Here is a 25,164-nt window from a genome sequence, read left to right on the forward strand (position 1 = left end):
TCTCGCTGGGCCGAGGGGACAGCGCTGCCCTCCAGGCGGTGGGCAGGCCGTGAGCGCGTTTGACGAGGGGGAAGCCTCGGATTTCGGGGTCAGACCGCACCACATCGGTTTATGTCCGTTCCCGGGCCGCGTGAGCTGCTGTCGGGCATGTGGTGAGGGGAAGAGATAAGAGTTTGTTACGGTAATAAAACTAGTGTAAACTCAGCCTACTGACATTCATTGTGGTTGAGGGTTTTGTTTTGAGGCGGGTTTCTGTTTGAGGTTTTTATCAAACGACTGAGAAGTGTATGACTTTTCATGTAGCTGGGTGCTCCAAGTGGTTTTGGTCACTTTTTCATTTCAGTTGCATAATGGCAGAAGCTACCGTCTCTCCACTGAAGCACTTTGTGCTGGCTAAAAAGACAATCACAGCCATCTTCGACCAGCTGCTGGACTATGTCACTGAAGGAGCAACTTTTGTAGAAGGTTAGCTTTCATCTTAAACACAAGGGCCTTGTCTATTGCTTTGAGTGTTTTACAGCAATGCAAAGTACGTTGCAATACATGTCAATGTGCACTTTGTATAAAAATACACCTTCAGAAATAGTCATGTTTTTCATTTAACATTGGGTTTTTTCAGCTTAGGCTAGCAGGAATGCCTAGGATGGTAACAGGAAAAGCTGATTGCATCACTTGGGTTGGTAACCTGCCCTCCTTTCCACAAGTGTGAAAGCTTAACCACTCCAGTGTTTGTAGTCCTGTTGTAGTTTCTTTTGTGTAGAAGAAAGGACAAACAGGTTCTCCCATTATTCAGTACAAAAGTAGATCAACATGATGTAAATGCAAAGAACCACTGGTTACACCCTCAGAAGTTTTAACAGCGTGGAGGCGCGTGTGTTGCCACACAGAGTTGGTTGCTCATCACCCCAGTGAGCTCTGCAGGGAGAAGACAGCCCAGCCTAACCAGTGTATCCATGAGAGGTCCTGGCTTTCCTGTCTGAAGGAAGTGGGTGTTGCATAGAGCGGGGCAGATCAGCACAGCATGGTGTGCTCACAGGCTCATGGAATCCAGCAGCTGGATTGCTGATTAATCTGAAGTGAATTATGTCATGATTTCACAAGTGCTTATGGCAGAGCTGTCAAATGACAAGGGTTAATATCAATATCTGTAATGGGATTTTGTTTGTTTTTTCTTATTGCCGTATAATTAAAATTTACAGAGATCTTTGTTAGCATGTGAAGTACTGATAATCCGTATCTTGTACCTGGAGCATGTACTTTGCATGTGATTGCTTTCATGTTATTCTTTTTTCTATGTGTAGCGACATACAAGAACCCAGAGCTTGAACATGTAGCAACAGAAGATGAACTAGCAAAAATACAGGCATATAAAAATAAGTTAGCAGTCATCGGTGAGGTGCTTTCACGGAGACACATGAAAGTGGCATTTTTTGGCAGGTAATGAATGGAATTACCAGAACATAATTTGATATTTTTTCTTCTCTCTTGCAGGGCTTAGTGTCTGTATTTCTAACTTAAATGCATTGGAATTAGTGATTCATCATATAATTACTGTGTGAAATATAATTCATAAAACTATGTTTACTCTTACCTAATTGATGCTCAATATTTCTTTGATGCTATCTTGCTTCGTGACCGTAGATTAATCATGCATGTCTTGTTACATGTTTTTCACTCATAAACTTTGTAAAATAATTATCCTGTATAGGTCCATTATTTGACTTTGGAAGTTCTGAGTTTGTTGGAGAAGATGGTTTTTCTTTTTTTAATGCGGTGGTTTTGTTTGTTTAATATCTTCGTTTTACTGGACCTACTGTTGAGAACTTCTGTGTTTGATCACAACTGTTGAAAAACTAAACTTTAGGCTGTTTATGTTTCTGTATATAAGCAGCTGAAAGAAAACAGACCATTAGAGACTGTTACCTTGTTGGTTGTACCATTAGTTGGATAGATCTGTGTGATGATTATAAGGGGTAACAGCAACAGTGTACTGAATGGTTTACAGATCAGTCTGAATGAAGTTATGAAATTCTGTTTTCCTGAATCACTAATTAGGAAAAGTTCTAGTTCACAGTCTTTGATGGTATTGCTGCAGACCAAGTGAAAAACCTTCTGTGTATTTAAATAACGTTTCCAAAGTTATGGGTGATTTCAATTCACTTCTGTTCTAAAAAAAAAAGGTAGTATTTTCAGTGTTAAAATATTTTTAATTTGGTCAACTTGGGATCATCTCAGCTATATTTTTTTATTTTTGCAACAGGAAAAAAAGGACATAAAAAGAAAGGTATTGCAGCTGAAATGTGTTACTATATAAGAAATATTCTAAAGAGATGCTGTCAGGTGTATAGACCCAAAGGTTTTATGTGTTCCTGTTTGCATATATTGTGTTTTGCATTTCAGTCTCAGGTTGTCAGTGAGAAATTTTGACTGGTTCTTACCACTTGCAGTAGATGTCTGCGTGCCAAATATTGTGCCGTTCTGTTCCTATGAAATGTGGAGGGTGTAGAGAGATGATGGAAAATCAGCCTTGCCTAATGTGAAGTCAGGTATAAACTAGTGAAGTCCTATTAAAAGACTATGGTTCCAGTGCTTTCAAATGCCTTTATGTGCCTGGTTAATTTGGTGTCTGTTAGTCCACTTTGCTTCAGAAAGATTTGTTTTTCTGTGCTTAAATCTAAGCTCGTGGTCACGTTTTTTTTCTGGAGTATGAATTTCATGTTTTCTAAAAATGTTGTAATAATACTGGAAAAAATGTGTATAACAGTGGTCTTACCTTAATTTTCCTAAAAAATAGTTCAGCTAGTTAAAACCAAGAAAAGGATCTGCGATAAAGAAGTTAGTTATATCTCAGCCTTGATGTTTCACAGAGTTAAAATTTGAATACATTTACAAGCTGTGATGTGTGATATAAGTTGCTTTTGCAAAGGGCAGAAGTTCAGAGCAGAAGAAAGATAACCCTCTGACATTTTGAATAAATGTGCGAACTGTTGTACAGTGAGCACTGAACTTTTTCTAGAAGTAGCAGCTCAAAAATGATTTTACGGTCTATGTAACTCCATACTGTTGTGTAATAGTTAAACCTTAAATATTTATGGGTGAGGGGTAGAGGGTTAGTGCAAAGTAGGACATTAGTCAGAACTTCCAAGTTCTTGCAGAATCTTGAGTTGCTGACCAGTTCCTTTGAATCAACAGGGTTTTGTTTAATTAGGCTACATTTCCCTTATGAAATAAGGACAAGATTAAGTTGCATTATTAAAAAACAGCATTTGCATTATAAGGATTATGCACAATAAATACAATTGAGATTTTTCTTTGCACATTGTTTCACATTTTACTGTAGAAATCTTCATTCAGTTGAGATTATAATCCATTAAATTGAGCTGTCATTGCTGGCTGTGTTGAGAATTCCCAGAGAGCAATGCTTTGAAATGTATCTGAAGGCAGTAGTACAGTGATGCTCTTTTGCACCTCATCTCATGCCTAGAAGACTCTTATCAGAAGCAGCAGTTCCTTTCTGACTGACGACAATCAGATGCGTCTCTAAAGACAGGTTAAGTTGCAGAGGTGGTAATTTTATGAACATTTTAAGCAGTCACCATTGATTGCCACCATAGAGGTGGTTCTTCCCTGCCCCTGTCATGCAGCATTCTGCTCGAGTCTTCCATCCCTGGAATTCCTTTAGCTTTGCTGCGAGCAGGAATGGGGAATTGTTGTCAGGACGCAATTCTACTGAAAATGTTACCTGTATTTTCAATCATTTCTGTGGGAATGCTAGAGCTGGCACAGAGAGGAGGGTGGGCTGTCCTTTTGTGTGGGACAGCGTACTGAGATTTAGCAATTGCTTCCAGTTGATCTAAGGCATCTTTTTATGCTAGATGCTTTTTTTCTGGTGTAGCAAAGTTGAGCCGATATCTCTTACAAATTCCTTACGCAAATTGTGGTATACCAGATAAAACACATGTACCCATACAGGTTGAGCTTGTTGAGCTAGTATGTGCTATGGAAATGAAAATTGGTATTCTTGGTTGGATTGGCAATGTTGATACCAAGAAAGATGCTTGGAATTGTTATTCAGGTAAAGTTTTCGTGCACTCCCTATTGTTTTCTGGCAAGCTGTGCTGAACTGTCACTCGAAACTCATCATGTGAAACAGCTTTCGGTATGTGCATCTGATGCAATGAAATGGGGGCGCGTCCAGTTTAAGACAAAGATATGTTTAATGTTGCTATATTGTGCTCAAAGTGCTTTTGTTTTCTATCTCTCTAGAACGAGCAGTGGGAAAAGTTCGGTCATTAATGCGATGCTGTGGGATAAGGTACTTCCTAGTGGGATTGGCCATACAACTAACTGCTTTCTCAGTGTGGAAGGGACAGATGGAGATAAGGCTTATCTTATGACAGAAGGATCAGATGAGAAGAAGAGTGTCAAGGTACATTTTTTGAATGATTAACACTACTTTTTACAGTAACTATTTCTCAGAAGATCTGTCTTTCAAACCATGATTTCAAGTCTAACAAGATGTAACTCATTCTGCATTTTTACATTCTTTCTTTAGGAGGGAACAACTAACAAAACTAAAGTGCTATACTTCATAGTTTTTCTTGGATATTTCAGCAAAACAGCTACTGTGTGTCTCATTGTAGCATAGCATATGTTGAGTGATTTATTTTTATAGGACTGAGAGTAAGTTCTGTCACTTGTTAAGGATTTGGAATGTGCCTTATGGTACTCAGCTTATTTAACTGCTCACATTGACACGTTAAACCTCTGAGGCACGTTCACGGCGACGCTCAGTATCGCTCACTCTAGCATCGGCTCCAAAGAAACTCCTGTCTCAGACACAACTTGCTCTTTAGATGCTGGTGAATCTAAGACCTTAAATTTTTTTTAAAATTGCAAATATTCACCAGAAAGAAGTATGAACTCTGTAACATTGTTCAAGATAGATCCTATCCAAGTTGCCCGAGAACCAAACTAGACCGGTTTACAGAATTGCTTGTGGTGTGTATTCATGTTTGTGTTCTCCTTATGCTCTTTATAGACAGTCAATCAGCTTGCTCATGCACTTCACATGGATAAAGATTTGAAAGCTGGCTGCCTCGTCCATGTCTTTTGGCCCAAGTCAAAGTGTGCCCTGCTGAGAGATGATTTGGTTTTAGTGGACAGGTATGTTTTCTGTTTTAGTAAATGTTTTCTTAAATAAGTTAGCCATTAAAACACTTAGAAAAGAGACTGGTTTACTGATTGATTGTGGTTTTGTTGTTAGGTTACAAAATTCTTGAAAGGCTTTTTTTTTTTTCTTTTGAGAATAAAGTTTGTTCTTTTGTATATACTGTTGCCTGTCATCACCCCACTGATTTTGTTCTTGTAACAGTTGAAACAGACAAATCTCTTGTGATTGAGGTGAATAAGGGACTAGCTTTTGGCCTTTAAAAGAAAGAGTATGGAAGTGTGAGTAGGGTTGTTGCAGCAACAACCTTTTGCCCGTCTTCTGTCTTTTAACACTTCAGGCTGATTATGTGAAGTGTAAGCAATCTGGACTTCATTTTTAAAAGCTTCTGATAAGAGTTGCAGTGCCTACATTTTGAGGTCACCCATTACTTTGATATGTGAATGTGACTGTTACCTGTGTACGCCTATGTGCATTTCCTACAGTTTGTTTATTCAAAGAATTCTGAAAGCTGTTGCTTTGTATATGTCAGGTGCCTTTAGTCCTGGCCACTGAGGTATGATCTGGTAATATTTTTTTCAAACTGTTAGGTGATCTATACTTAGTGTGTGAATCAATATAGATTGAATTTGTAAGTATGATTTCTTCATATCCAACAAAATAACACCCAGTGTGTATTCTGATAAACTGTAGTGCTTTTTGTTGCATCTCTAATCTTGCACCTTTGAAATTCCCGGGAGTTTGTCACTATTTTCTTGGGTGCAAACTCAGGTCCTGTATTAGTCAGCACAGCTGGCACAGGGAGCCGGGTGGTTCAATGCACTGCTGGACTCCTGAGCTTACGCCATTGTGCTGTCTCCTTGGGGATGTGTGCATTGAACAAGTTTGCTGGAAGCCCAGAAGGGATCCTTGCATAGATAGGATCTGAGGCGTGATTTGATCTGTACAGTCTCAGTTGCTAAAGGTAAAATGTAAAGGGAAAAGAAAACAGCCTGGATTCTCAGGAGAAAAGGTACTTGGAAGGAGAAAATAATCTTTTTGCTGTTAAATAGAGAAAATGTGAACCAGTCACAACTGAGGTTGGAAGCATGACTTAATATTCCACTTTTAAAAACCTGTCAGCACTATGGTTTTAACTTCATTTTTGTTTCTTATTAAATCTATACACAGCTTGCATAGCATATCATTTTAAAGTAGGCCCTTGTTAACAAAAAAATATTCTATGAACAACTGACCTTCTTTGATTAAAACTTGGGATACAGGGAGGGGGACCACTCTGTGAGACTGACTGGATTTCTGACCTACTGCCTGTCGCTTTTCTTGGCAATTATGGTCTGCATGCTTATTCATTAGAAATTGCATTTTGGAATGAGTAGATTGTCCAGTGAGCAGGTGATTGATAAAAGCTAAATGGTAATTAGCTATTGCCTTAAACTTGAGTTAGGCATCAGCCTAAACATATAAAGCTTTATGTCTTCTTACAAGGCCCTTAGGCAATCCCACTCTATTGTTATCAGTTTATAAAAATCAAATGCTCCTTTGCTGTGTAAATATGTTTGTGATTTTTATTCTCAACAGCCCTGGCACAGATGTCACTACAGAACTGGACAGCTGGATTGACAAGTTCTGCTTAGATGCTGACGTGTTTGTCTTGGTTGCCAATTCTGAATCAACTCTCATGAACACGGTATGATGCGCAATGATTTTGTGTTACTACTTCATTTAAATATTCAGCAGTTCCATAACTGAAATGGCTTCTCTTAGACCTTTACTGAAGCTCCCATGAATCACTGCTTTTAGATCTCGTGAATAGGATTTGGGGGTGGGAGATAAGAAGCCATGTATATCCCTTGCTAGGGAAAGGAGAACCAAATTTCTTACCAACTTTGCTTACTCTGACTTGAGCATCACATTTGTCCTTTCTATCCCAGTTTCTTTTTTGATAAGTGGATGATGTAGTGCTTGTCTTGCTTTGCAGCTTGTCAGTATTTGTCAGGTGAAGACACTTGTGGTATAAAATATTCCATAAATTATTTTTTTGATATCCAGAAGTTCAGTAAAATACAAAAAGTAGGTGAAGGAAGTTGAATTTCTGTCTTGTTCCTCGTGTGTTCTTGTCTCAGATGAGGATGAGTTCCCTTGGTACATCTTGTGTTGAGGACAAGTGCTACAGGTTCCCCTCATTGGATTGTATTTCTTCTGAAGATGATGCTAGCTGTAAGCATTCATGTTGCATGGTTCTGTGCAACATAGGAACCTGAAGGTGTTTTAACACCTTTATTCTATAAAGCCTGGTTTCAAGAGAGAGATTTCTGTATACCTTGCAGCCTAAATATTGTATGACTTATAGAAGGAGAGCGTGCAAAGTGGCCAAAGGTGCTGTTGTGATACTCACAAGACCAGAGAGTATCTTTAATTTTGTAGTGATCTTCAGTTTTGACTAAAGTATCTGTTGTGAATGCAGCAATATCAGTATAAGGTTCTAAGTTATTGAAAGTGCAACTGCTAGAATGTAGTACAATGCTACTGAGAAATCTCTTGTAGACTTTTATTAAGCCCCCTGCAGACAAATAAAATGCTCTCATTGTTCTGAGCATAGATCTGACGTGCAATGTCTGAACTTTCTAATTACTGATTGCTAATTTTTAATACAATAAGGAACTGAATGTACAAAGACGGTATTTTCTTGCATTCTAACAAATAGTTTGGTAGAAATCTGAGAACAAAAAATGAGTTTAAAAACATTACATTCCATCTTCTGAGCCAAATCCATAAAGACTCAAATACAAGAGAGATGTGATTTAGAAGGGGAAAAAAAGAAATTTCTGACAACATCCAAGGCAAAGAAAGTATTTGGCACAACTATGGCTTTATCCATCATCTCACATGAGGGACACTTTGACTTTTAGTGTGAAGGGATTCTGGAAGTTGTTTATGTGTATACCATGGTTGATTTGAGATTTTTTTAGTTAAAGAAAGAAGGAAAAAAGATTGTGTTTCAGTGAACATCTCATTACTATGTAGAAATGTAGAAACCATAGGGACCTGTGTGCCCTATTTCATTTTGGTATAATGAAGTGACAGTGAAAAGGCCAATTTTTATTTGTTTTTCTCATTTTCTCAGGAAAATGAACCATTAAAAACAATCTGACTGAGTTAAAAAATATGCAGGGAAGATGAATAGGCTGTATGTCTATTGGAAGTTTCTGTTAATTTTGTATTTGTCTGATCCTAAACATCCAGTCACAGAAGTGCTGTTCTGTTTTTCAGTGTGATTTTTGGCCAGTCTTTGTTCCTTGTTGGGCATGGCTGAAAGATGCTAAATAGAAATAGGTTAGTCTTGCAGTTTGCTTCAAACATTAAATTCTTGCTGAGGTTTTTTTTGGTTGCCATGCCTATAAATCCTCACTTAATACTGAGCACCTTTTAATTAATAGAATCTAGAAATCACCAGTGTCCAGGGTGTATATTGGAGGGAAAGGAAGAGGATCTTAGTTGTGATTGAGGCTTTGGCTCAATAAACAGCTCTCTTCCTCCTTTTTAATTTTTTCAGCCTGGTAGACACAAATGAAGTTGCCTTTAACAACTGTGTGACTGCTCTAAAAACATTTGTATTTGGCTTTGCATTTTGGCCAATGGTAATTTCTTTCTTCATCTACACAAGTTTATCCTTTAGGAAAAGGATATGATAACTATGTTCTCATGCTCCTTAGGCATTATTTTTACCTCTTACCATAACAGGTTTGAGAATACTGGGAAGCTGCTACACAACTACAATTTTTTTGCATAAACGTGATTTTTCTAATATTCCTTCATAAATTCTCTTCAGACAAAGTTCTTTCTGCAACAGTGATCTCATTTACACATGCTTAAACCCCGGCTCCTGGAGACTAACATATCTCCAGTGGTGTGTCCAGAATATGTGGTGGTGTCTTGCTTCAGATTCAAAAAGTTTATGGCAGCACAGAGATCTCTTCTGTTTCAGCTGTGCTGAGTGGGGATTCGCTCCATCACGACTTAGCCATTATGACTGTGAAAACACAGTGATGGGTGATAGGTACGGGAAAGGGACCTAAATACTTTTTCAGGTACACACGAGTCTTATTTTTAAAATCAGAACATTCAGCAATGACTTTTTTCCTGTGACTCAAGCCATACATCCTCATACAGGAAATGTAACTTGTCCGTAGTTCAAGCTGAGATGGTCTAGTTGAAGAGTACAGTTAGAGGATGTTTTTCTGGATATAGAAAAACCACATTTGGCAGGGTGAACAGGAGCATCGTGGTAGTTCAGAGAAGGAAGTCTTCAGAATTTTAGCCAGGTGTCTTACTTGAAAAACTAAATGAGCAGATACAGCCATGTCTTGTGTGGGTTTTTTTTCCCTTCCCCTCTTCCCCAGCAATATTTTGAGTGTCACACAATTGCAGAGAAATTTAACAGAGGGCTAGAAGTATCAAAGGAGATGAAGTTTTGTGATAGAGTGAAAGAAGGAAAAAAGACGGTGAATGATGTAGATTTATAGAAAAATAAACTTTATTTTCCAGTGTCTTCTAAACTATTTGGTTGGAAGTTTTCTGAATTTGTACTTAGTTTTAGAGAAGCTTGCAGCGTCTTTCGCTTTTAGCATAGGCATCAGTTTCAAGACATTTGATGACTTTAGAACTATCATGAGGTTTTATTTGTTCAATATCTGTGTTTTTTTAATGCTAATGAATTCTTCTTAATAAACTTTTTAAAAGCTGGATTAACTTCAGAATCTGTTACAGAACAATGTGTGGTTCTGGTTTGGATGTCAGGGGAGTTTTCTGTTTGTGCTTTAATTTTTAGGAAAAACATTTTTTCCATAAAGTGAATGAACGACTTTCTAAGCCAAACATCTTCATCTTGAATAATAGATGGGATGCCTCCGCATCAGAACCAGAATATATGGAAGATGTGAGTGACTTGATGGCTCTTATTTGAGTTGCTTTTTTTTTTTATAATACATATATATATATATATATATATATATATATATGAAGAAAGGGCCTCCACATGCATAAAAGCATGCTAAATTGCCTAGGTAATACAGTTATTAATATGAAAATACCATCTTTGTCTTGTTAACAAAAGAATAAGTTACTTGGCCAGAACATTGAAATAACTTTCTCCTTGTTCAGAGCAACCTGCAATTCAGACTACAATATATGCAGGCTGGTAGTGCAGTGGGAGGCTTGTTTAGAATGTTTTTTTCTCCACAGTTAAACTTGTTTTAGATCTTTGTAGTATCTTTTATTTGTGTAATGGTAATGCAGCTGGAGGGTACAGATGATACATGTATACATGCATAGAGTAGCTGACAAAGTACAGTGTTAGATGGTAACAGTTCAGTGTGCTCTTCAGATCTTTCCAACAGCAACTAGCTTGAAACAAGTGATACTTGTTTCTTTGTATAGGGGGAATGAAGTGGTTACCCCAGTAACTGACTGAGATCTCTGACTGACGTAAATACAGTTATAGTAGAAGGTATTGTTGCTTCCAGGGCTGTTTAAATGGGTAAAAGCAGCTGCTGCATCAGTAGGATTTGAAGGCATCTGCTATCTAAGGGGTTGGTTGTTCAGCATCTGTTTCTGACTCTAATGTTCTGATTTGATGACGGCTCAATTTTTGCCTTTTTCTCATGAACTTTCTACTTTTTCTGTAGGTGCGTAGGCAGCACATGGAGCGCTGTCTGACTTTTCTAGTTGATGAGCTCAAAGTTATTGATCCTGTAGAAGCGAGGAATCGCATCTTTTTTGTTTCAGCAAAAGAAGTTCTGAGTGCCAGGAGACAGAAGGCCCAAGGAATGCCAGAGGGTGGTGTGTAGGAATTCTTGCTTTTCCTTAAATACAGAAAAAGACCGTAAAACCTGATAAACAAAAATATTTAAGATACATTCACTGCTGTGAGGTACTGCACTCTCCCTTATGGTGTGTTTTCACAGGTGGAGCTCTTGCTGAAGGATTTCAAACAAGATTCCAGGAATTTCAACATTTTGAGCAGATATTTGAGGTATTTATGATGGGCTTTTTTTAGATTGCTTGGTTTTTAATGCAAAGGTAGCTTTTGCTTATGCTTAGCTTAATTTTACTGAACGTTACCCCATTAGCAGGTGGAGGAGTGTAAGGTATTCAGACCACCTGACAGCTTTGCCTTATCTGTGGGTTCTGTCCTTCTCTTCTCATCTTGAATAGCCAACAGTTTGTTGGGAAGAAGTATTGTTCAGTGAGGGAAAGGACCAAAACTCTTAGCTCATGTTTTGAGATTTCCATACCAATACAGTTTGTATAGAAAGAGAAGATGCTCATACAAAGGTGTGTGTCACAACCATGATGAAATGTTTGCTGTGGAGTAAGCCTTATTTTGTTCTGAAGTTGTATTTTGTAATTAATCATTGTAATTCAAGACACAAATAGTAAGAAATTCTGTTTCACTGATGTAAATCTAAATATTTACTTGGATTTTTTTAAAGCCAGAGTTTTGAAATTATCACATTATCTACCTCTTAGCTCTGATACTCTGCATATTAACACTGTTCTTGCATCTTTGTTGCTGTACAGAATCCATCCTTCAACCTCAGGTTAGCTGTATTGATAACTGGAGGTAACAGTTTCTTCAGAAGTAGAACTGGCTAGACAGTTGAGCGATTTCTTTATGATAGGATCTATTTGTCTTGCTGAATTTGATAACTTTAATTAAAGCCATTCTTGGATATCTTAAGGAGGCATCTTGGGTATGCCTCAACAGTTTTGTGTAGTATGTATTGGCATATCTCATGCACCATGAGCCTGAAAGGTACGACTGTAGTTTGTATACACCAAATGCTCAAGACGGCTCTTGCATACCTGAACCAGTAATTCCTTGTTCATTATATTTTTGAAAAAGCAAACTGCCTCTGAAAAGTATTTCTTCTTGCATTACAACAAATCCATTTGACCTTAGCAAAACCAGGTTATGTAATGATGTGTGTATATCAGAAAGGTGTTAAAATCATAGTTTGATTCAGTCTTGCATAAGAAAGAAAATGTCAGACTAAAGTTTAATCCTTAGCCACACTCCTATGATAGATGACTGAATTGGTGAAATGATTGGTTCAGAATACCAGCAGGGCCTGAGTCCATGAGGTGTGAAATTTCTTGCTTGTGTCACTAGTTGTAGCCAAACATGCATTTTTGTTTGTAATTTTTGTCCTTAGAATTATAGTAGCAAACTTCCAACCAGTAGGAAAGTGGAAAATAAACTTCTAAATCAGTTATTGTTCTTTTACATATTTTGCCATGAGCTATACCCAGAGTTTTTTTGAGCAAAATCTCTTATAGTTACAGTTAAGCACTCAGCACTTAGGATATTTCAAGATGAAGATGTATGTATGACTTACTAAATGATGGGATGCTATGAGTGCTCAGCCCATCTGTAAATCAGATGTCATGGTCTGAAGTTGGCCACCAAAATGAGAAGCATCTATCACAAGGTCACAACCATGACAAGTTTCTTTGGCAGAGGCTGTGACAAAAAACAATTCTGTGATAGTGCTGTATGTCCTTAAAACAACTTTTTTCTTTTACATTATCTGTTTTATTTGCTGCCCACCTTCCAACTCCAGCAGTGAGAGTGGATTCTGTAATGTTTTTCCCTGCTCAGCCATGTTTTGTCCTGAAATCATAATGATGAATGGCTTTGAATAGGAGTGTGATCACATCACTTAAAGACCACAACATGTGCTAAATTAAGATTGCCAAAGCAATTGAAATTTTGAGTGTCTGATGTTGCAGCCTCTTGCACAGTCAGGTGTGTTATAATGGTATTTTATTTGCTTTTAAAGCAAGGCTGATACTTAAATGGTTCACCAGATCTGGAATCTTCAGACCTAATACTCAAATTACTGTGACTTGAGCTGATAAAGTAGCTGACATCAGCATACTATTGTCAGCAGTTATTTTTACCAGCACTAAGCTATACCAGCTCATGTATTAATGAAGAATATTGTGCAGCAAGTAGAATCCTCTGTGTTCAGTCTGGGAATGAAATCCTACTTTATCTGCTTGGTACTGTGCTTTATGCACTGCTAGACCAAATTCAGATGCTGTATAGTGTGAGCACAGCCTAAGTACTTCTGGCTAAAGTGCTTTGCATTTACTCTGTTTCCTGACAGAGGAGTTGCAAGTCCCAAGACTCTTGGATTACACTCCAGTCTGTGGAAAGGAAGGAACAAGAGCACAGATGCTTCTGTCTGTCTTCATCAAACACCGACCCCTTCCCTGCCTCCCTCTGTCTGTCTTGCCTTTAGCTCCTTGTCCCTGTTCAGGTGCCCTGCTCAGACTTCCCAAACATCTCTCACGCTCTTTCATCCAGTTCACATCTCTAGGCTATCTCATCTCCTCATTTACACACGTTCCGTGTTCCCACAGGCTATATCTGCTGGTTTTGTTCCTCCTGGATTCTCTCACCCTGCTTTTGTCTTCACTAAAATTAGATGACTTCTTCCTCTTTTCCATGTGGGCTGAGAAGAGGAACTGTTACTTCTCCAGTACTTCCACATTCCTGATTTTAGTATCACTTCCCTGATGGGAAAGCCTGTTCATCCCAGAACTGATATGAGCTCAGTAACTAGAATCTTAAAAAAATCTAGAAACAACCCATCGGTGCTACTTTATTGTGATATGGAAAAAATTGGGACTCTTTTTGAAAGGTTTGTAACTACATTTATGCAGACTTTTGTGTGAGGGCAAAAGGCACTCCAAAAAAAGATATAATATGCTTTTCTGCAAAGCACAGGGTGGTTTAAGTTGCTGAAAGAAAAACTGGCCCAGGTGTTAATAGAAACACTTGTAAGTGGTGAAATTAAGATTTTAGAAATTCATGTAGTAGCTTTAAAAAGTGATGCTACTATGTATGTCAGCTGTATTACAACAAAGGAAAAAAAATGTGCAGTCTTAAAGGGTTGAATCCATTTTGAATTTTTATACTGTGCAATAACAGAAAGTAATCTGTGTATCTATCTTCTGAAATTTTATGAGACACATAGAAGTGCTGTATCAAAACAGAAGTGCATGCACAGTGTGCTGTATGCAGTAGTCCTTAGTGGGTATTCTGCATAAAAACAAACCCTGCTATTCCTCAGGCTATAGTGTTTCCCCAGTTTCTTCACAAAACTGGGTGACAGAAACAGTGTGGGGAGGACTAGAGAAGGGAGGCAGGGCAGAATGGCAATTCTGGCTGTAAATTGGAGTGAATACCAGAGCCTGAATTACACAGTACTGCAGAGTCCTTCCCTAACACTACACGAGAATGTAACAAGCTGTGCACTTAAGAGACTATCTCACTATACTGGAAGTGAGCTGGAAGGTAACTGGGTTTGGTTCGCTGTTGAAATGTATCTTTTCTCTTTGTTTCAATAAATACTTACTTACAGACTAACAGCAAAACTGCTGCTGTCCCCCTCTTATCTTTCCCAGTCGTTTAACTAACCTTTGTGTTTTTCCTAGTGCTCTAACTTGGATTTTCTGATTGTGTTGTGAGTGACTGTCATCCTTTTATCTACCACATACTAATGTTGGGAAGACTCTCCTCTGTGTCTAGTCTAGCTCTTACAATGTGCTGATATTAATGAAACTCTGGCCTTTCATTGCTGATTTCTAGATCTGCTTCATCGAGGAACAGGGAATATATTTTACTCATTTATTTTGTTTTGATCTATCATTTTTAGATAGCTGAAATTTGTTATTGCAGCATATGCTAAGGTCATAGGCAAGTCTTTTAGAAGCAACCTAAACCTGTTTGTGCTATGAAAGGTGCACCCATGGATTGAGAACAATTTTAAAACCCCGTAGGTCTGGTATAAGGAAGCTAGCTGCTTGCTTTCTTCCCCTCACACACGTATGTTTCTACTTTGTGGTGACTTAGTACAGGTTGAATTCTGACAGCATTTAATTGGCTACATAACTCAGGATGTGCAATTGCTTGAAAAAAAGTCAAAGCCTTAATTTGTGGCTTAACACAATTGCTTTGCTTTTGCCCAAATTGAACATCTGTGTATCTCTTCAGTCAGTGTTGTGTAGTTTCTGAATCGCTGTACAATATTCAAGTTTGAAGATTGATTAGAAATTGTATCTACAGAGCATTCTCTACTTACTCATTTAACACTTCAGCAATCTGCAAATAAATTGTTAAGTATTCCTTAAAATATTAACTGGGTTTTTTTAATCCTGTGAGATAATCCTTGTTTCTTATTCCTATTGTATATTTTGTTCCTGGATGGCCAGTGTTGACATGAGCACGTCAAATTTTATTGACAGAACTGCTTCTCAAAACTATGTGTTGCAACAAAGAAAACTCAAGCCAGGCAATATTGCCAGCATTCCTGTTAGACGTTTATAATTCTGAAGAGATAGTTTGGAAAATTTTCTCAAGAGCTAGATTTATTTTATGTATTCATCTGAGTTTTCTTTTTTCTTTACACTATTTATTTATTTTAAAAGAGTAAAAACCTATGCACATTACTGTGAGTGAACATGAAGGTACAGATTTGCTGCTATAGACTCATCTGAGATTTCAGTTCTGTTGTCTTTTAATTTCTGTATACTTTCTCCTTTTTTATTTCCCATTGGTTTAAGTTCATGGTAAAATTAGCAGCATGTGCTTTCTGACAGTGAAATTCCTGAATGTGTTGGCACGGAATTGCAGTAATGTGTTGTGGCTTGGGCCCCTCGCAGGAGTGTATCTCGCAGTCAGCCGTGAAAACCAAGTTTGAACAGCACACTATCAGAGCTAAACAGATAATAGATACTGTGAAAAACATAATGGACGCCATAAACGTAGCAGCAGCAGAGAAAAGGTAGGTTGGTTGGATGGCTGGTTGGCTTTGGTTTATCCAGATCCTCTGAGGAGCCATTTCTATGCTGGTGATTTTTGCTGGTCATTATGGACTTTAAAATTCACTTTTCTCCTTTGGTAAGATACAGAAAATTTTTCTGGTCTGTCACTTTTAGTATTGTTCACTTGCATTGCTCAGTCTTGTCCTTGGTCTGTGACTTTTGTATAGGGATCTTGGTTTACTTTGTTCTTCATTACTGACAGTTACAGAGACAGTCTGTGGGTTTTCAAAACTTTTTTTCCAAAATATTTGAAATTTTAAGTTTTTTTTCTAGCTGTATCGAGCATTTCAGTGGTGATGTTTGGTCCTGCTTAAGTTTTTTGTTAACAGTAACACTGAGAAAATAAATGGAAGGATGCAGACACTTTAATTTGTAAGTGGTTAGAAAACTGTAAGGGAAGAGCCCAAGTTAACAGTGGCTTGGCCTCTGGCCCTTTCCAAACTGGATCCTTAAATATCTTTATTCTCTCATGGCTCATGTAATCCTTTTAGTGCTAATGATAGCAGCTCATCTACTCTGTCTGATAGTTTCATATACTCTTTGAGGTTTGCATATGTATGGTTTTTAACTCGCTCCTGTTACCTCTTGTCTCTCCTGTACACAGTGAACTTGCTGTCATGTTTAATCCTTTCCATCCATCTCCTTTCTGTGTCTGTTAATAGTGTGTCTTTATGTTTCACAGACTCCACTGTACCTGTCAAACACACTCATCTTCCTGAATGTATCAGCTTTTACAAACTGCGTGTTTACATACTAACCTCTCACGTTGTCAGATCCTATGAAAACATGCTGTGAAATATTTGAAAATATTATGATACTCTGCTTTTTTTCTGTCAATCGACCTGCCAAAACCTGTGTAGTGACCCCTCTTAATCTGAATTGCTCTTTGATGTCTCTGCTGGCTCTTCAAGCTAGAACTGCTTTAGAATTTAAGCAATTTTCACTTAAATGATAGGTCAGGGACTTCTGAAGAGAGTTGTTTGTGATAAGGTTAGTTTCTGCCACCTCCCCTTTGCTTTGCAGGGTCATCAAACCCTTGTCGCTGTTAAGGAATAGTTGAGTGGTGCTGGTGAGCAGCAGTGGGACATTTTGATCAGATTTATCTTTTTTTTTTATTTTGTTTTATTTTAAAAGCAGCACTCATACATAAGTATACTCATACTATACAGAGTATAAGTACTATACAAAGTATACAATACAAAGTATAATACAATACAAAGTATACAAAGTATACTATACAAAGTATAAAAGTATACATAAGTACACTCATACTATACAAAGTATAGACTTAAGTATTAAACACCCCTGATTCCCTGCACCCTTTTTAGTTGTAATTATGTGCAGTGGTAACAAGTCCAACTCCAAATGCTGTTTTTGTAAATACACTACAGCCCAATAATTTGAGTTATGTTCCACCAGTGCGGCTTTTAAGAGCTCCTGTAAATTTAGTATCTGTGTTGCAGTCATTCTGAAGCAGTGCCTCTGCTTTCTTCAGCCAGTGTTGGAGTCTTTTTGGCTTCTTTTTGACTGCCCAGTAAACCCTGGGCTAGGTGCTCCGTGCCTGGTTACAGGGCTTGTTTCATTACTGGGAGAATACCTGCTGGTGACGGTGATTTCCTTTCTGCTACGTTAGAGTCCATTCCATGGAAGAGCGAGAAGATCAGAGGGATAGACTGGACTTTGTTCGAAATCAGCTGAACATTTTGACAGAAGATACTAAGGAAAAAATCAAACGTGTTACTGAGGAAGTAGAAAATAAAGTAAGTAATGGCAGCATGAAAAATCTCCCAGGTTTCAAGTGTTGTCCCTCCTGTGAGGGAGCTCCTTTAGGTGCCCACCACACTATGATGTATGTTTGAAATGTCTAGTATGTTCCTTTTCCAATAGGGGGGGGGGGGGGGGATTGAAAAATAAAACAAGCTTCCAAATACCCAACACTTTATGGTGGGGTTTTTTGTGGTGTTTGGTTTGGTTTTGATTTTTGTTTTAAAGAAGGCAGTTTTTATTAAACTTTTACAAATTCCTCCTCAAACTTAGTATTTAGAAGGATCATACACCTGTAAGTGTTTGCCTCTTGCACTCCAACTCTGCTCCCACCTGTTTCAGCCTCGTTGATCAGCTGGGAGTGCTTCATTGTCAGGACAGTCTGAGCTGTCCTGGCTCGCAAAATGTCTGGGGCAGAGCATTGTGGGAGTGGATGGGATCGGTTTATCTTTGGGCAGAGCAGCAAAATTGGCTCCCATCAGATGATGACAGTAAAGGCTTTGCAGGGCAGGATGGTAGTGGTAGGCTTTTCAGTGTCACATTGATTAAAACTACAAACTTGTCCCTGTGCATTTTAGTGATCACAGTCCTAGAGAAATCTCTCCTGTGTCACTTTCATTAAGTTTTCAGTCACAGTATGCAATTTAGAAGCATGGTATTTCCATGGTAACATTCCTTCCCATTGTAAATAACAATGCTTAGTGTTTAACATCTCTCTGCTCTGTATAATGTAATTTATTAGCTAGATATAAATTGATGAGCATATATTCTTTATAAAACTTCAGGAACTGAACAAACATATAGAAGATGGTTTGGGAAAGAATTTGGCTGATCGTTGCTCCAGTGAAGTCAATCAGTCGATGCATCAGTCGCAGCAGGAGATGATTGGTAAGATGAGGAAAGAGGAATGTTAAGACTTCTTGTTTAGAGAAAGACAATTTAAGGAAACTCACTTTTAAAAGAGTTTTTTCTTTTTGATGATGATTTAACATTAAAATGATAAAGGAGGAAGCCATCCTAGATCAAGACTGAGTGTCTGTTCAGCTTAGTAGCCTGTCTCTGATATTAACCAGTAACAGATGCTTGGGGACAGGAGTAATGAACCAGGGTAAATATAGTTGATCCGTCCTCAATTTAGGGACTTCGGAGCCAAGATACTGCATCTGGATTAATGGCTTAAGCAAGTAGTAATGGACCTGTCCTCTGGGAAGTTGTCTAATCCTTTTATAAACCCTTTTAAATGTTTGGCTTCCACAACAGATACATGAAATACACTAATTATTGGATTATGTTTCTGCAGTATAATCCTCTCCCTAGCTCCCTCCAGATTCTGATTCTTTTTTTTTTAATAAGTAGTAACTGTATTGCATATCCATATCTCTCTTCTGATCTGTTTCTAGTAATAAAAGATTCAGAGCAAGATCATGGAATTATGTGAAGCCTTCTGTCATCTTACACAATAATATTGCCTTTTCTATATGGCACCACAGAGCTGCTGGATAAACCAAGTTTTTCTTAGTCTGTCCTTATCTTTTAACCATTGATAGAAGTCTTTCAGTTGATCTGACCATTTTTTTCCAGCAGTGTTTTCTCTATGAGTTGATTTTGCATGACTGTTTTCTTTTATCAGAGCAATAAATTGCTTGCCCTGCTATGATTAATACCGATAAAATGCTGACTGGTTTTGCAAATAAATAAATAGGTAGGTTTAGATTCCTGTAGTTCACAAAGCTGCTCAACAGTGCAAGGGTGCTGCTTGTGAATATGCTATAAAGCTTTTAATGTTAACTCATCTTTACTATTCTGTTTTATTTCTAGAGAATCTGAAACCATTGTTGCCTTCTGGTGCTCAGAATCAGCTCCACTTGCTAATTCCATGCAGGAGGTTTGACCTTAGCTATGATCTAAACTGTCATAGTCTGTGTGCAGATTTTCAGGAGGATATCATGTTCCACTTTTCCTTGGGATGGACTTCACTTGTAAACCGTTTCTTGGGTCCTAAACAAGCTCAGAGAGTACTATTGGGACTAGCAGATCCAAATGTACAAGTAAGTGCTTCAGAGATTATGCTGGTATTTTAAGTGCCTTGTTTTAGTTTGAGGAGAATATATTGATTATTTTTTTTTTACTATATTTGCCTCTGCTATTTATATGCTTGCTGCTACTTCTCCTTAGTCCCTTTGTGTGATACATTTTTTGTGAGGGTCATTTTCATTGGATTATATTCAGGGTTAGAATGGAACAAAAACCCTTTCCTATACTTTCTGCAGCTGTTACCTGAGTTTTGTTTTCCTTTGGATTGAACCCTTTGGGTAACCTTTTAATTTGTAACTTTGTCCTCATGGCAGAGGTAAGGGTAGACCCCTTACTCTAACCCAGTCCCCAGTTGGGCAAGGAACTGTCAAAACTCCACTGCTTATCAAGAGCATTGTTCAGATTTCTGTCCTGAAGAGTTTCCTTTAAGTAAATCAAACCCTGAATATATGAAAATAAAATAAAACCAGTCTGCTGTGTAGTTCCTTAATGCTTTTTACTCAGGCTGCCGTATTCAACTCTTCTAGATCCCTCGACCTTTAGCTACCACCCCGTCAGCTGCCAGCCTTCCTGCCGTAACTCCAGAGAACGTATCACACGATGATTTTATGGTTCCTTTGGTAATGAGTTTAGCTTCACTGACATCACGGACCTCCATGAGCATCATCGTTGTTGGCGGAGTGGCAAGTAGCATTAGCAACATTCACTGTACTAGAAGCAAAGATTAAACTGGTCTTTCCTATTTGGGGTGAAACATGGAGCATGTAATGGGTTTAGTAACACTGGGCTGGATGAGTGCGTGTAGTACACTGGATACCTGCAGTTTGCAGTGAGAAAATTAGTCTAACTACTCTGAGGATAGTTGGGCATATCTCTATGCAGTATGTCAGTGTTCAGTTTCTGAATTAAAGGATGGTTTGGTGGTACCTCATTCAGTTTGGATTTAGTGGGAGCTTGGCTTTCTCTTTCCTCCTTCATGAACAAGCAGTGAAGCTTCTGTAACCTGCACATTCTCCACACCACTGTGGTACCAGCTCATGGGAATGTAGCTGTATTGCTCTGCAATAACAATATGGAAATAATATATTTTTTTTAAATTAATCTGGTGAAAGGGCCATGAAGATGATTTAAAAACATGGGTGGAACTAGACTTTATTCTGTAGGACAGCTTAAGCTAATGAAGAATTCTCTTTTTCAGATTTGGAGAACAGTAGGCTGGAAACTCATCTCTCTTTCCTTAAGTATGTATGGCTTGTTATATCTTTATGAGAGACTGACTTGGACCACTAAAGCGAAAGAGAGAGCCTTTAAACAGCAGTTTGTAAACTATGCTACTGAAAAGCTGCAGATGATCGTCAGTCTTACGAGTGCTAATTGCAGCCATCAGGTGCAACAGTAAGTATCGAGTAAGAGTAAATCCTGTCCGTGGGGTGCTGTGGTGTCCTGGGAGCGGGGACTGGGTGCACACAATCTGGGAAGGTGGCTTGAGTCCCCTTGGCACTGTTACGAGGGAGTTTTAAGAGTCTGAAATTACCCCCTGTAAAGGTCAGTAGTCTGTATGTGCGAGAGTTAGTCTTAAGATTTCAACTGTCTTTGTCCACCACCTCGGGATGAAGAGGTGGGAGTTGGCTCAGTTGTAGTGGAGGCTCAGCCGGGCTGCTGGCAGACTGGCACTTCAGTGATGAGCCTTGTTCTGCCCCCAGCTCTGGCACAGGCGCTAAGCAGCCAGTCCTGGCTCTTGTGCACTGCAGAAGTGGAACTTTAGAGCCTTTTTGAATTGTTCCTTTTTTGTAGGTTTTTTTGGTCATACCCAAATACTTTTCCACCTGTCTCTGCAAAGTAATATCTGGGTGATTGTCTCCCTCAGCCTCTCCTGCTGAAACAGTTAGTCTAAATGACTAATTCAGGAAATTAGGGCTACTAAATGAAGCCTCTGATGACCAGGGTGCAGAACTCCTCTCCCTTGTAGCTTAAGGAATACTTCACTAACACAGAGTTCAGCTTCAGCAGAGGAAAGCGAATCATCCCCGTGCCCAGCAGATGTGTATTTCCGGGGACACGGAGGAGTTGGACGCAGACAAGGGCTCCAGTAAGGTGGAGAGGAGATACTCTCTCCACCACAGGACAGCCTGGTTACTACTCCAGGGTGGTAACTGGGTTTTTTTCTTTGTGTAAGGAGAAGTCTTGGAACTCATTTGGGAGCACATGGCTGAGGAGGCATGTAGGATCGGGTGCCTCAGCAACCTGGGGTGCTCCCACCCTGCAGAGCACTCTTGTTCCCCCCGAGCAGGGTGCTGGCACAGGGTTCTGCACAGGGGCACTTCATTGCTCCAGCACGTCCCCATCTCAGAATTGTACCTGTCAGTGCTCAGTGAAAAATTGCTAGATGTCATGTCGGCATAGACTGAGGTGCATTTTGTACATTTAAGGTTTCTTTTTTTTTTTTAATTTAAAAAATACATAATTCTCCTGCTTTCTACTGTTCTGTAATTCCCTAACAGACACTTTGATTGCTGTGTTCTACTGCACACTGTGATGCCAGGAGATTTTTTTTTTAAAATTTCTTTTTTTGTAGCACAGACTTCTGTAAATTGTGATTACAAACTTGTTTTTCCCTTAGGGAAATGGCTACTACCTTTGCTCGGCTCTGTCAGCAGGTGGATATTACCCAGAAAAACCTGGAACAAGAAATTGCTAGGCTTTCCAAAGAAATAGATCAGCTGGAGAACATACAGAGCAGCTCCAAGCAGCTGAGGTAAGTCTGGGTGAGACTGACCATGAGCAAATTCAGGGAGCTTGGTGCTTGCTGTTACTGTCAGGTTGAAATGAGGGAGGCACGGGTGCAGAATGGTACACAGCAATACTTGTTTTCTTTACTTGTAACAGCAGCTCTGGTTAAGTTAAATAAATGTATGCTTCTATCTCAGTGAACGAGTAAAGCTCCAAAAATATTCTTTCTTAGATTGTCTTTCCCTTTGTATGGTGTGGGAGAACTTTCTCCAGAATATTCGACTTGTGTAGGTAAAAGAGGGTGGCACCTTCCCCAAGAACCCTCCCCACAGGACACAAGAGCAGCTGTGCTGTGTTGAGTCATTCCGTGCCATAGTGTTTTTCTCTTACTACCAGTAGTAGGTGTTCACAGAAGAGAAACCTGCAGCAGCTGGGGGTTTAGGGAGGTCAGAGCAGCCTCAGGCTTCCTTTCCTGCCCTGCCTGCCCTGGCTGTGAGATGCTGCTTGGAGACGGCGCCGGGTGAGGGTCCTGCAGCGCCCAGGCCGTGCCGAGCACCTCCCTGGAATTGCAGACCCTCTCCCAGGTTAAACGTTGGAAGGGAAGGCCAGAGCCGGGGAAGGTCCCGCAGGGACCTGGCGCAGCCTTTGGGGAAAAGGAAACATGTGGCCGAGGGCAGCAGCCTGCCGCTGCTCGGACCAGAGACCGTGGTCAGGTTTTCTGAGCGCTGGGGGCTTCAGGGATAGAGATTAAACAGTGATGTTGATTCTACCTTCTTTGCGATGTTACTGCATTGAAGTAAATCCATTGCTTTTGTTTGTTTGTTTTACAGAAATAAAGCCATTCACCTTGAGAATGAACTAGATCGCTTTACAAAACATTTTCTTCAAAAGAGTAAATAAAGCATCATCGCTAACTTTCCCGGTGATCCTTTGTAGGACAAAGTAGAAATTTTACAGGTGATACTTCTCCTTTGTGGAGTTACATGAAATGATTTATATTTTAAATGTTACTTTGATTACACTTGTTAATTATTGTAAAACTTTGACTCTGGTGGTGAACCAAACTGAAGAGCTGTGGTACTCTGTTATATTTGTTTTGCAGATTTTGGGTTAAAAAAGACTTTAAACACTAAATTTCTATGGGCAGTTGACAATAAAACCCCAAATCCTTATCAATTTTTGTTAGTATGTAGCAGTGGCAAGTCTCGCTTCCTGGCATCCAGGAGTTTAGGCAGGGAGAGAGAACTTAGCCATCACAGTCACTAGTGTCTCCTGCTTTCAGTTGCTCGGGAATTAGCCGGGGCTGGAGGATGCTGCTTGTTCTTGGGTTGTGTTTAATGGAGGGAAGTACAAACTGCAGCTTGGGGCAAGGAGTTGTTTTGAAAGCAAGTGAAATTGGGATGGGCAGCAGTTCCTCTTCCTCAAATGGAAGTGAAAGATGATGGTGAACTGCAGAGCCTTCACTAATGAAATGAAGTGGGCTCTAGTTTCCCTTCTGGCTACTGCATTTAGCCAAGATAGCACTGATTTAAGTAAAAATAAACCTATTTCAACATGCTTGTCAGATTTTTTGCAATTGGTTAAGTGGTGAAATGGTCATTTGCCTATGAGAGCACTGCTAGAACCCATGTCCGGGGCAGCTGCAGGTGTGTCGCTGGCACCAGGCAAAGGAGAAATTGCTGGGCAGATGGTCTTGGCTCAGTTTCTGCACATTGGGTGGGAAAGCTCAGGGTGTGGGGCTTGACCGTGAGCTCCTGCTGGATTGAGAGCGCAGGGAGAGGCTGGTTTGACAGTTTGTACTCGTGCAATATCCCGAGCAGTCCCTTGGTCCTGCTGTAGACCAGGTTTCTTCTAGGTGAGACTTAAGGCCGATGAGTTTAGTTGACCTGTGCTCGCCTCCGGCAGCGCGAGGCCTCTTTTTAAGAAAATGTCTTGCTGTTGCCATCTGCAATCATTTAACAAACACCTGCTTTTTTCTAACTAGACTTTTTAAAAATAACTTATTTTAAAAAAAGAAAGCCTTTTCAGACTATATATTTTTATGGAAGTGTTAACATGACTAAATGAATTACTCGACTTTACAACTACACTGTAAGGATTTTCCAGTAAATAAGGGCTATCTAAAAAGGAAATAGATGTAAAATCTAATGTTAGAGGCAGTTAATTATTTGAAGACAAGGAACAGTTTTCACCACACTGTGTTTTGGTGTTTGTTTCTGACTGTGCTAGCATGAGCATGGCTCTCTTGGAACTTTATTAGCAGGCTGCACAAGGAGTCTCAAGGTTTTTGAGGGAAACTGTGAAATACAAAAAGTGCGTAACAGCCTGGTCCCCTTGTATAGGAGGTTATGGATGTGTATTAATGCTCTTTGTCTGGAGCATTTTTATGGATGTTGTATCAAGATAAAACTTTACATGCATGTGTTCTACAGTTATTTATTAAAAAATCTACTCCCCCTTTGCTCTACTAAGTTATTTGGCAGCTGTATCAGAGGTGAGGACCTACACCCTGGCACTCACCTGCAGTGCACACCCTGTGTAGGGCAGAACTGCTGAGGTAAAAAGGTGTTTCT

The 25,164-nt window shown here is 39.3% G+C and overlaps 1 protein-coding gene across 1 annotated transcript; it reads left to right on the forward strand.

Annotated features, from left to right (window-relative positions):
- The first annotated feature begins 133 nt into the window (after positions 1-133).
- On the forward strand, positions 134-25,051 carry MFN1 (mitofusin 1). The gene is made up of 17 exons (XM_026854961.1): positions 134-152; positions 344-465; positions 1,302-1,437; positions 4,267-4,429; positions 5,042-5,166; positions 6,749-6,857; positions 9,999-10,106; positions 10,855-11,008; positions 11,134-11,201; positions 15,902-16,023; positions 17,697-17,916; positions 18,589-18,715; positions 19,646-19,875; positions 20,389-20,544; positions 21,060-21,256; positions 22,482-22,616; positions 23,422-25,051. The coding sequence occupies exons 1-17, from the start codon at positions 148-150 to the stop codon at positions 23,489-23,491; spliced, it is 2,247 nt and encodes a 748-aa protein (XP_026710762.1). The 5' UTR covers positions 134-147; the 3' UTR covers positions 23,492-25,051.
- Positions 25,052-25,164: the final 113 nt, after the last annotated feature.

Source organism: Athene cunicularia (genome assembly GCF_003259725.1).
Source record: "Athene cunicularia isolate RWA chromosome 9 unlocalized genomic scaffold, athCun1 chr9_part1, whole genome shotgun sequence".
Lineage (NCBI taxonomy): Eukaryota > Metazoa > Chordata > Aves > Strigiformes > Strigidae > Athene > Athene cunicularia.